The sequence below is a fragment of the Bos mutus genome, chromosome 15 (assembly GCF_027580195.1).
Source record: "Bos mutus isolate GX-2022 chromosome 15, NWIPB_WYAK_1.1, whole genome shotgun sequence".
In the NCBI taxonomy this organism is placed as follows: Eukaryota; Metazoa; Chordata; class Mammalia; order Artiodactyla; family Bovidae; genus Bos; species Bos mutus.
The window spans coordinates 71,085,595-71,098,519 of NC_091631.1; the positions used below are offsets into that span (position 1 = coordinate 71,085,595).

Genomic DNA, 12,925 nt, shown 5'->3' on the forward strand with positions numbered 1-12,925 from the left:
AATACCAATGGCATTTTTCATAGATCTAGAACAAATAACTTCTAAAATTTGTATGGAAACACAAAACGTCCAAATAGCCTAAACAACTGAACAAGAAAACAAAAAGCTGGGGTATCATGTTCCTTGATTTTGAAATGTACTTCCAAGCTACAGTAATCAAAATAGTATGGAAATGAGAGCCCAGAAATAAACCCATACACATATGGTCAATTAATCTATGATAAATGATGCAAGAATACTAAATGGGGAAAGAAAACCTTTTTCAGTAAATAATGCTTGGAAAACTGAACAGCTTCATACAAAAGAATCAAATTGGACTACTTTCTCACACCATATTCAAAAAAATTAACTCAAAATGGATTAAAGACTTAAATGAAACCATAAAATTCCTAGAAGAAAATATAATATGCTCTTCAGCATGAGATAATATTTTTTGGGATCTATCTTCTCAGGTAAGGGCAACAAAAGCAAAAATAAACAAATGGGACTACATCAAACTAAAAACTTTAGCATAGCAAAGGAAACTATCAACAAAACAAAAAGGTAGTTTATTGAAATATTTGAAGATATTTGCAAATTATACATCTAATAAGGGGTTAATATACAAAATATAGAAAGAACTCATACAACTCATCATCAACAATGTTAAACTTAATTAAAAAATAGGCAGAGGATCTGAATAGACATTTTTCCAAAGAAGACATAGAGATGGGCAGAGACACATGAAAAGATGCTCATCATCACTAATCACAGAGAAATGTATGTCAAAACTGCAATGAGCTATTACCTCACACCTATGAGAATTGTTTTCAGTGAAAAGGCAATAAATAAGAAATGCTGATGAGCATATGGAAAAAAGGAAAATCTTGTGCACTCTTCATAGGAACGTAAGTTGGTATAGCCACTATGGAAACAGTAATAACTTTCTCAAAAGAATTCAGAAGTTGAATTACTAAACAATCCAGCAATCCTACTTTGGGGTATTTATCCAAATAAAATAAAAACACTAGCTCAAAAAGATGTATGCATTCCAATATCCATTGAAGCGTTATTTACAATAGCCAAGATACAGAAGCAATGTAAGTGTTCATTGATAGATGGATAATGAATATTCGGTACACACACACACACAATGGAATATTGCTTAGCTATAATAAAAATGGAATCTTGCCATTTGATAACATGGATGGGTTTGGTGGGTCTTATGCTAACGAAATAATCAAATACCACATGATCTCACTTATATGTGAAATTCACCAGACAAACAAACAAACAAAACAAAATGAAAACAGACTCTTAGATATAGAGAATAGACTGGTGTTATCAGAAGGTTATGGTTGGGGGATGTAAAGTAAGTGAAGGAGATTAAGAGGTACAAACCTCCAATTATAAATAAACAAGTTACAAGCATGTAATATACAGCATAAGAGTAACAGTATGGTTAGTAATATTGTAATATATTTGTTTGGGGACACATGGTTACTAGACATACTATGGCAGTCATTTCAGAATGTACTCAAAGGTCAAATCATTATGTAATACACCTGAAATCTAACATAGTGTTGTACATCAAGTGTATTAAAAATATATTTAAATTTTAAAATATTTTAAATCACTACCTGCCTGTTTTGGACTGACTTGTGTTTACCCAAAATTAGTATGTCGAAATCCTAACCCCTGTATAACTGTACTTGGAGACTAGGACTTTAGGGAGATCAAAGGACACCTAGATGTATGAGACTAGAGTTTAAGAGTGAGGTTTAGAATGAAGATATAAATTAGGAAATTATTGGCATATAAGTTGCATTTAATGCCATAAGACTGCATGCACTCTCCAAGGATATAAGCATAAAACAAAGAAAACAGGAGTATGAAAATTGAGCCCTCAAGCATTCCCATAGTAAGAGGTTGTAGAAAAGAGGATTAAACCAAAAGATATAGAGAGTAAGCAGCCATTTAGTTTTAGAAAAAGACAATGTGATATCCTGACAGACAAAAGAATAAAATCTAGCAAGGAAGAGAAAGTAATCAACTGGGTCAAATGTTTCTGATTTGGCAACTATTATGAGGAAATGAGAATTGATCATTGATTTACACAAACCAGAGGTCATTCATGAGCTTGATACTAGAAGATATAGTAAAATTTTAAGGACTAAAGACTCATAAGAATTGGCTCAAGAGAAAATGGGGGAAAAGTTAATGTAGACAACTATTTTAAGAAGTCTTACTGCAAGTGGAAGTGAAAAAGTCAAAACACTCTGAAGTCAGAGATGTCATAATTTGCTTATGAATTGGAGTAGGACAAGAGAAAAAATGTGGAAATACAGGATGGCTCAAAGTTTGGGATATAGCAATTGTCATTCACCGAATAAGGAATACTGCAGAAGTAGGGGAGGAAATTAAGATTAACTCTATCTAAATGGAAATGTTTAATAGATTATAGGGCATATGAATTTGGAGTCTAGGGAGGAAGTTCATAGCTGAAAATGTTACAGCCATCAGCATACAGAAGGCATTTAGAACCGTGAGACTGGATACGATCACCTTAGAGTACAATAAAAAAGAAAAGGCAGTTAGTAGAACTGTGGTGCATCTGGAAGATAAAAAGAAAGTAGCAACGCAGACTGAAGAGGCATAATTGGAAACAAGAGGAGCGGAAGTTTTGAAAAGCATTTCAAAGAGCAGAGAATGATTAACTGTGTCGAAGCATGATGTTGGAACAAATAAAATAAGGAACAGAGACTTGAGCACAGTGTTCTAGAATTGGAGGCCACTGGTGATCTCGACGGGAGCAGTGGATTGCTGGAGGTGAGAGCCTAACTGCAGTGAGTCCGAGAGTGAGTGTGTGTGTGTGTGTGTGTGTTCAGTCAGGTCTGACTCTTTGTGACCCCATGAACTGTAGCCTGCCAGGCTCCTCTGTCCATGGAATTTTCCAGTTAAGAATACTCGAGTGGGTAGCCATTCCCTCCTCCAGGGGATCTTCCCCACCCAGGGATCAAACCTATGTCTCCTGCATCTCCTGCTTTGGCAGGGAGATTCTTTACCTCTGTGCCACTCAGGAAGTTTCAAGAGTGAATTAAAAGAGAATAAATGGAGACAGCAAATAAGGGACAAATATTAATAAGTCTCAAGAAGCTTTGCTGTAAAAGAAACATAGAGAATGGGTGAAGGTTGGAAGGCAAGAAAAATTTAAAAGAATTTTGTTTTGTTTTTAAGTGGAAAAATATCTGCATGCCTGTATTAGAGACCTTGGCAGGGGAAGGCAGCTGGTAGGAGAGAGACACAACTGAGCTGGACTGGTTACTCTTCTATACAGTATTTTAAGAGGGCTACCCCTTGAGAGGCATGAAGTTGCCTCAGAGGGGACTCAGTTTTCTCCTGGAGTAAAACGTTCGAAGCAAGTTGATGGAAGAAGGATGCGAACAAGGGGATTTTGCTAGTGATGGATTATGAATTCCAAAGATCATAGTCACAGGCTTTTTTTTTTCATGAGTTTGATGTTTATTATACGTGGTATTGTGGTTCCCTCTGGTCTTTTCACCCAGACTATGAGCATGGGGTGTGGGGTGTGGAGATCAGGTATAGTATCTTGTTTATCTTTGCATCCTTTTGCTAATGCAATAAGGGTTTAGTTCAGTTCAAGGCTTTTAAATGTTAGGGAAGGATGGCAATTGAGACAGACAGAGTTCTATAGGGATTAGAGTAAAGGATGAGGGATGACCTCTATGTCCGGAGTTATTTGGAGTGACTGACATTAAACAGAAGTCAATGAAACAGAAGGTCCTGATGGACCCAAGGCAAGTACTGGTGAATCAGTTTGTTCTTGGGTCTCGAGAGAGCTGAGTGTCTTGGTATCTCTTCTTTCCACCTTTATGTTTGGCAGACACAGCTCAGAATTCTGCCAAATGGTGTACTGAACAGTGGCCTTAATCCTCTACCACTCAGACTTCAGGGATGTTGCTCATTTGCCAGTGCAGCAAAAGAGGACAGACATTTTTTTCATGTTTTCACTTCATTGCTTTAAAAAGTCAGCTCTGTAGGGCTGTGAGATGGGCTCTGAGCATTCACCTTTCACTGAACTGATTATTTAGTAACATTCTCTTGTTGCATTTCAAGAGAGATTTTACTGGGAAATGCAAGATGCATTTTATTTCACCTTGTAGTAAAAGTCTACAGCGTCATCAAATCCAAAGCCTCTCCCCTCCCCAACACTGCCCTGCCATGCTTAAACAGAAATCAGGGCAGCTATAAATTCAGAGGATGTTTGCACTTCATAGGGAGGTTTTGCACTTTCCGCACTTTCACCTCTGGAACAAATGTTCTTCCAGAAATATTTCCTAGACAGCAGAGAAGAGGGAACAAGAAAAGCAGTCCCAGATAGAGCATAAACACTATGTAAAAATGCTTTACTATGTGGTAATTATATTGACACACAGTTTTATGTTTTAATAAAAATCTAAATGTAGTACAAAAGTCACTCCAAGGAGAGTTCAGAGCTTCCACTTGGAAACCACAAACTGGAGTTTTTAAATTAGAGAGATATATTCTTAAACCACTGCTTGGAACTGCCAAGTGGCTGAGCATGTTTGGCAGAACTGGGAGAGGCAAACTGCTCAAGAAATTTCCCTAGAAATACAAGAACTGTTTGCTTAAATTGAAGCACTGGTTGGCATCAGAGAACTGGGGTTTAAGGGTTGACAAAAAAGATTTTAGTGTAGAAAATGGCAAGTAGTGTTGTGTCAATCTATATGTAAAGATGAGATGAAAGAATTCTAACTATAACAGACTTTGACATGTGCTACTGCTTACTTCTGAAGACTGATTTTTGTTTTACTGATGAGACTGGAAATGACACATGACCACGTGATATAAGGGTATATGCAGAAGCCTGTCATGTCTGTCAGGGCCTAATATCTTTGATTGCAATCTATAAGCATTTCTAGTTCACCTCAGTTCAATTCAGTTCAGTTTCTCAGTTGTGTCCAATTCTTTGCGACCCCATGGACTGCAGCACACCAGGCTTCCCTGTCCATGACCAACTCCTGGAGCTTGCTCAAACTCATGTCCAGAGTCAGTGATGTTCTCCAGCCATCTCATCCTCTGTCATCCCCTTCTCCTCCTGCTGCCAATCCCTCCCAGCATCAGGGTATTTTCCAGTGAATCAGTTATTTGCATCAGATGGCCAAAGTATTGGAGCTTCAACTTTAGCATCAGTCCTTCCAATGAATATTCAGGGCTGATTTTCTTTAGGATTGACTGGATTGATTTCCTTGCTGTTCAATGGACTCTCAAGAGTCTTCTCCAACACCACAGTTGAAAAACATCAATTCTTTGGCACTCAGCTTTCTTTATGGGCCAACTCTCGCATCCATATGTGACTACTTGAAAAACCACAGCTTTGACTAGATGGAACTTTGTCGGCAAAGTAATGTCTCTGCTTTTCAATATGCTGTCTAATTGCTCATAATTTTCCTTCCAAGGAGGAAGTGTCTTTTAATTTCATGGCTGCAGTCACAATTTGCTGTGATTTTGGAGCCCAAGAAAATAAAGTTCACCTAATGACATGAAATTTCCTTCCTCTCCATAGTCCCAGAAATCATAACAGGGGACATGGAGTCAGCCATGGCGGTGGAGCTGAATCCCTGGGTAGAATATGAATTCAGAGTGGTGGCCACCAATCCAATTGGGACTGGAGACCCAAGCACTCCATCTCGAATGATCCGCACAAATGAAGCAGGTAAGAATATTGGAGAGTCAGAATTCTACTGGGTATGCCCCTTAATCGCTTTTTAAAAATTTACTTATTTTTAATTAAAGGATAATTGCTTTACAATATTGTGTTGGCTTCTGCCATACATCACATGGATCAGTCATACATGTATATATATATTTCCCCTCCCTCTTGAACCTCCCTCCCACCTCCCAATCCATCCCACTCCTCTTGGTTGTCACAGAGCCCTGGTTTTTTTCCTTGAGTAATACAGCAAATAATCACTTTTAAAGCAATTTGAATTAACCAGTATTGCTTTAGTGTAATCTTTCCAAATTCACTTACCTGGACATCATAAAACTATTTCCTTTAAGATAATAATTTCATTTTATTTGTTTTAAGTACTTTTTCTCCTTTTATCCACAAATACAGGTCTCAGTTCAGTTCAGTTCTGTTCAATTCCTCAGTCATGTCCGACTCTTCACGACCCCATGAATCGCAGCACGCCAGGCCTCCCTGTCCATCACCAACTCCCGGAGTTCACTGAGACTCAAGTCCATCGAGTCAGCCATCTCATCCTCTGGCGTCCCCTTCTCCTCCTGCCCCCAACCCCTCCCAGCATCACAGTCTTTTCCAATGAGTCAACTCTTCACATGAGGTGGCCAAAGTACTGGAGTTTCAGCTTCAGCATCATTCCCTCCAAAGAAATCCCAGGGCTGATCTCCTTTAGCATGGATTGGTTGGCTCTCTTTGCAGTCCAAGGGACTCTCAAGAGTCTCCTCCAACACCACAGTTCAAAAGCATCAATTCTTCGGCACTCAGCCTTCTTCACAGTCCAACTCTCACATCCATACATGACCACAGGAAAAACCATAGCCCTGACTAGATGGACCTTTGTTGGCAAAGTAATGTCTCTGCTTTTGAATATGCTACCTAGGTTGGTCATAACTTGTCTTCCAAGGAGTAAGCGTTTTTTATTTTCATGGCTGCAGTCACCGCAGTGATTTTGGAGCCCCCAAAAATAAAGTCTGACACTGTTTCCACTCTTTCCCCATCTATTTTCCATAAAGTGATGGGACCGGATGCCATGATCTTCGTTTTCTGAATGTTGAGTTTTAAGCCAACTTTTTCAGTCTCCTCTTTCACCTTCATCAAGAGGCTTTTTAGTTCCTCTTCACTTTCTGCCGTAAGAGTGGTGTCATCTGCATATCTGAGATTATTGATATTTCTCCCGGCCATCTTGATTCCAGCTTGTGATTCCTCCAGCCCAGCGTTTCTCATGATGTAGTTAAATAAGCTGGGTGACCATATACAGCCTTGACGTACTCCTTTTCCTATTTGGAACCAGTCTGTTGTTCCATGTCCAGTTCTAACTGTTGCTTCCTGATCTGCATATAGGTTTCTCAAGAGGCAGGTCAGGTGGTCTGGTATTCCCATCTCTTTCAGAATTTTCCACGGTTTATTGTGATCCACACAGTCAAAGGCTTTGGCATAGTCAATAAAGCAGAAATAGATGTTTTTCTGGAACTCTCTTGCTTTTTCGATTATCCAGCGGATGTTGGCAATTTGGTCTCTGGTTCCTCTGCCTTTTCTAAAACCAGCTTGAACATCTAGATGCTTAAATTTCCCCCCAACCCTTGCACTTATCTTCAGGTTAAGTTGAAGATGTTAGTTTCTTCTTCTAGTTATGTACTCATTCGATATAGCAGGTCTGTAAAATTCAGAATAGTTTGGCTCACCCTTTTTTTCTCCAGTGTTAGCAGTTACCTCTAATTATAGGCACTTTCTTAAAATTATGCTGCCTTCACCATCTGACCTGCTATAAATTATACTTTGAAAAGACAAATTTTGCCTTAACTTGACCAACTTAGAAAACACCAGCATGCTTCCAGTCATTTAGAATAATGTGTCTCTGACAGAATGTTTATAAAGACCACATAGGAAGATTAACAGCTTTATTTAAAAACAAATTTTAAGGTATCTTGTTTATCACTTGAAAGAAGCAGAGTTAAAAAGTTGTTAATAGAGTTTTGATTACTTTGGACAAAGTCTTATTGAGATTTATCCTTTATGACCCTATTAAATTGTATGTAAAACATATTTGGTAAGGGACTAGTTTAGGCAAACACGAATATCAACAATGTTGATGAGAATAATGAAAACAATAGAGAAATGAAGAGGGGGTAGATTACAGATACAAGAGGGAGGAACATTAATGTCTTTACACTCAGTGATAACATGAATCTCAATCATTACAGTATAAGTACAGTAAGGGGGAGAATCTTGTCTTTTTTGTTCACTGTTTCATTGTTCACCTTGAACAATGTCTGGCACTGGTAGTATGTCTTTGTTGAAAGATTAAAAATGACTGTTAGTTTCCTTTCCTTTATATGCTGCCACCCACACCAGGACCGAGGTCAGAGAAACATGTACATAGGAGACTAAGAATGAAATGCATACATTTTGTATCACAATTATTGAATTGGACCAAAAAATGTGATTTGTGACTTCTTAGAAACCGAATGCAGTTTATAATAAACCATTGAAAGTGTTGGTTCTTTCTCTAAAACACACTGTCTCATTCTTTAAAAACAGAAAGAAAGAAAAGAATCAGAAAGTGAGAATAATCATTACATAATGTGAGATTACAATAATTCTCATAAAGTGAGAATAATCATTTAAAAGATGTTCAAATTCTTTTCATATAAAAATTAAGCACCAAAAATATTAAAAATAGAGTAGCCTAATACATTGGAAATGATTCATTCACAGAAAAATCCAACTTTCTGCTTTTGTGCTTTGCCAATTACAAGTTGTTTTTTCTTGCTACATTTTCAATAGTGTGAATTTTAAATTAAACATTAATTGCTTGGTTGTATTTCCATGCATTCATAAAATCAGCCATGCTTTCATTGTGTACAGGTGTTCATTAATTAAGAGTATAACAGGTTAGTTGTTCCTCATTTTATGTACTCACTGTGCAGATATTGAAATGACTGCCAACATTAGTACTTAGGCTCACATATTTTCTAAAAAGCACTGCCTTACTTTGCATATTGTTAATTGTGTTTAAACAAAGGCAAAGATTACTGCCTAATTCAGATGCTCTCTATAAATATTCATTTCAAAAATAAATAATCCATTTGGGATGACTAATCCTTTTAGACTTTCAATAGTATAAATCTCTTTGTGCTATTAAAAAGTACTTTAACAAAAACACTGCCACATTTCAAGCTAAATCGTATTCAGATGATGCATTTTAAAAGACTTGCCCCTCATCTATTTCTGCTGCTACTTCCATTATGTAGTGCCTGTCTCTCCATTTTATCATGAGTTCTATATACATGACATACTCTAGTCCATTAAAATCTTACGGAAGAGAAGAGGAATAGCCTGAAAATGCATGAAATACTCTTTTCTGAAAATGAGTGGAGGAAGGCTATGCTGTGCACTTTATGCTTCTTATGCTTTGGTAACACACAAGGCTAGAGCTACTAATGGTGTTGAACCAAGTGTTGAGTTTTGTCCCTGTTTTGTCAGGCAGCACAGATTAAAAGGGACACCAACATCCTGAGACATCTTCTCAAGTGATGCACTCTGCCTCTATTGAGTACATGTCCTGTATTTTAAAAGATGACGCTGTTCTAATGGACCAAGTAATCTTTGAAAAGCAGTGGAGCTGCTTGGAAGAGAAAAGGTCTCACACTCAGGATATTGAGTTGAAAGCTTTATGTCCCTTTAAATTCTCCTCTTTACTAGAATATTCTAAACCCAAAGCACTTTTAGTAAAGCGTTTTTACCTTAGATTGTTTCTTTGTCCACATGTCCCAAAAAGTTAAATTTTCCTTGCAATATCTTATAGGATACATTTTGAATTTTATAGTCATCAAAATACTCTTAGTAGTCAATAAATATAAGATAAATTGGTTTAGTCAACGTATTATAATTAGGATGTCAAAATAGTCATACAAATACAGGTTTCCCCAGCTATACAAAAGAAAGGCATTCCTATGAAAATTTTGTAAGTCAAAATGCCATCAAGTGAACAATTTTCATTTCATTTAGTGCTCAATTTCTTTGGAATTTTCATTTCAGTTTTCATTTTTCACCTTTTTTCATAGAAGTGAAAATCTCTTCAGACTTCTTTCAGTTAGTGAAGCAGTTACTAATGTAGATAAAACAAAGTACTGTAAAGCAAACTTTTGAAAAGCAAGGGATACCTGTATATATTTACACTTTAATGTATGTTTATATTTATTTATTTATAGCTCAATTTTCTTAAAAGTTTTAGTGAGTTAGCAATGGGGAGGGTGGTAGATATAACTCTGTGTTTAATTTTGAAAATGGGTTACAATCTTTAAGTTACTATGTAACTTTGTATTGAATAGTGGGAATCTTTTTCTACCATTTAAAAAGATAATAATCAAGAGAGAAAAATCTTACTTTAAGAAATGAATTTGAAATATACATTCTCATAGAAATAAAAAAATATGTAAATATGAATTTAGCAACAGCAATTCTCATTTAATTGAACAATTCTCTTATTTAATTGAACCTTAATATTCTGTAAGTTACATATTTATAACAGCAATTGTTGAAAGATAGATGCAAAGGAGAAAAGATTGTGTTCACTATGTAATCTACAATTTAGAAAGATTTGGTTTTCTCTGTTGTATAAAATTTCTATTATCAAAGCTCTTGATATTAATCTCAATACTTGCTTTTTTATTTCAAAGTGTAATGAATTGATAGAGAAAGAAATAAAAGAAGGTGCTGCTTAATACCTATAATTAATAGTTTCAGGTTCAGAGTTAGGCAGATCTGGATTAATGGTCTTCTCTGCCGCTTACTAGCAATAAACATAGGTAAGCTGTATGCACTGTTCAAGGCTCAATTTTCTCACTTGTAAAATAGAAATTATATAGCAATCTACTCCATTCGACTATTGTATTAAATAAGATAATGCAGGTGAAGAGCTTGGCACACATGGTAAGTGCTTAACACTAGCGAGTTATTACTATTATTTTTTATCATGAATTTAAATATTATTACTTTATTAAATAGAAATTTAAACAATAGTGATCATGCATGAGTTGCCATTTTCATATAGAGGAAAATTTTCAGATTAAATATATGTTTGTCAACATAGTAAGCATTATCTAGTCTCTTGGCTTGTAGTGGGCTTCTTCAAGACACCGTTCTGTTGAGAAGTCTCCACAGTAGACTGCATCATCCAGCCTGGGCTCTCAGCCCACCTGAGTGGTCAGAGAATCAAGAGAGACTTTCAAAGTGTGGTGCACAGTACAGGGTGCGTCTTTGCTACAAGCCCCTCCTTACCTCCATGTAAGGCCTCTCTATGCTGCTTTTTTTTTTTTTATCCAGCTAAGGAAAGATTGAAGGCAGGAGGAGAAGGGGACAACACAGGATGAGATGGTTGGATGGCATCACCAACTCAATGGACATGAGTTTGCGTAAAGTCCAGAAGTTGGTGATAGGCAGAGAGGTCTGGTGTGCTGGAGTCCATGGGGTCACAAAGAGTTGGACATGGCTGAGGGAAGGAAAGTTATGACCAACCTAGATAGCATATTGAAAAGCAGAGACATTACTTTGCCAACAAATGTCCATCTAGTCAAGGCTATGGTTTTTCCAATAGTCATGTATGGATGTGAGAGTTGGACTGTGAAGAAAGCTGAGCGCCGAAGAACTGATGCTTTTGAACTGTGGTGTTGGAGAAGACTCTTGAGAGTCCCTTGGACTGCAAGGAGATCCAACTAGTTCATTCTAAAGGAGATCAGCCCTGGGTGTTCTTTGGAAGGAATGATGCTAAAGCTGAAACTCCAGTACTTTGGAAGAGTTGACTCACTGGAAAAAACTCTGATGCTGGGAGGGATTGGGGGCAGGAGGAAAAGGGGTTGACAGAGGATGAAATGGCTGGATAGCATCACTGACTCAATGGATGTGAGTTTGAGTGAACTCCAGGAGTTGGTGATGGACAGGGAGGCCTGGCGTGCTGCGATTGATGGGGTCGCAAAGAGTCAGACAGACTGAGTGACTGAACTGAGCTAAATTGAACTGAGCCTCATCCATAGTGGATTGTTATATTGTTGCAACATGTAGCCTCTTTTTTGTGGGGGAGGGGGTTCTTATAATGAAAGGAAATGAAACAACTTGCAAATTGTTGCAAATTCAATAACTTTCCAGTTTCTTATTGCATTATATTCTGTCCTGTCATTCTCTTTGGATGTTAATATGGAAAATGTCACATATATTTTTGGCCATAGAGGGGTTACCTGGTGGCTCAGCGGTACAGAATCCACCTGCCAATGCAGGAGATGAGGTTTGATTCCTGGGTTGGGAATATCCCTGGAGAAGGAAATGGCAACCCACTCCAATATTCTTGCCTGGAGAATCCCATCAACAGAGGACCCTGGCAGGTTACACTCCATGGGGTCACAAAGAGTCGGACATGACTGAGCAACTAAACAACAATTTTTGGCCAAATAAGGAAAATATATACTTATATTTAAGAGGTTAATGCTCAACCAAATAAATATGAGTATCAAGTAAACAATCAGAAGAAAATATTTTCTAGCCTTAGCAGTTTCTGTACTATATCATGTTATAGCTAGGTAACTGGTTTATTAAACATGCTGAACTTGGTAGAGTTTAAACATATTAATAAGTTTTATTCTTCTCCCACCATTGTTTTCCAGTATGCTTCATCTCAAGTATGGCTTCAAGCCCAACTATTATCTAAAGATTTTTAGGTATTAGGACAGTCTCATTTTTCAGGTATTAAAGAATTCCATTTTAGCTTAATAAAAACTTGCATCTCATATCCAGTTCTATGCTTCGGTCCCTCTATCCTAGTGCAGGCTTGACTAAAGGGTTATGATTTCTCTTTTCTTGCTTCTTTCTGCTTCCTCTCTGAGCTCCAAATTCTATTCCAACTCCCAGGTCAGAAAAGAAGAAGGTGGAAATCCACTTCAGGTGTTGCAGTTTGTGGTTCTCAAGCAAATATTGAGTGCCCCACGAGATGGCATTTGTCCACATCCTGTTTGGGTTCTTTGGAGAGTATCCTATCTCCTACTAGCAGGCAGCTTTATCAGCTCTGATCCCAGCAAGCCTATTCAAACCTACCTTCTGTAGTGTCTGCTTTGCCCACAATATTATTTCACTTTTCTGATCCACCAAGATTTAGAAGTATAGTATGTC

At 37.4% G+C, this 12,925-nt stretch overlaps 1 protein-coding gene across 1 annotated transcript in view; it reads left to right on the forward strand.

The window, feature by feature from the left end:
• CNTN5 (contactin 5) overlaps positions 1 to 12,925 on the forward strand; it is a 663,141-nt gene that overhangs the window by 581,406 nt on the left and 68,810 nt on the right. The window contains exon 15 of the mRNA XM_070383116.1: positions 5,588 to 5,737. Within this exon, the coding sequence (XP_070239217.1) occupies positions 5,588 to 5,737 (150 nt within the window). The remainder of the gene's footprint in view (positions 1 to 5,587; positions 5,738 to 12,925) is intronic.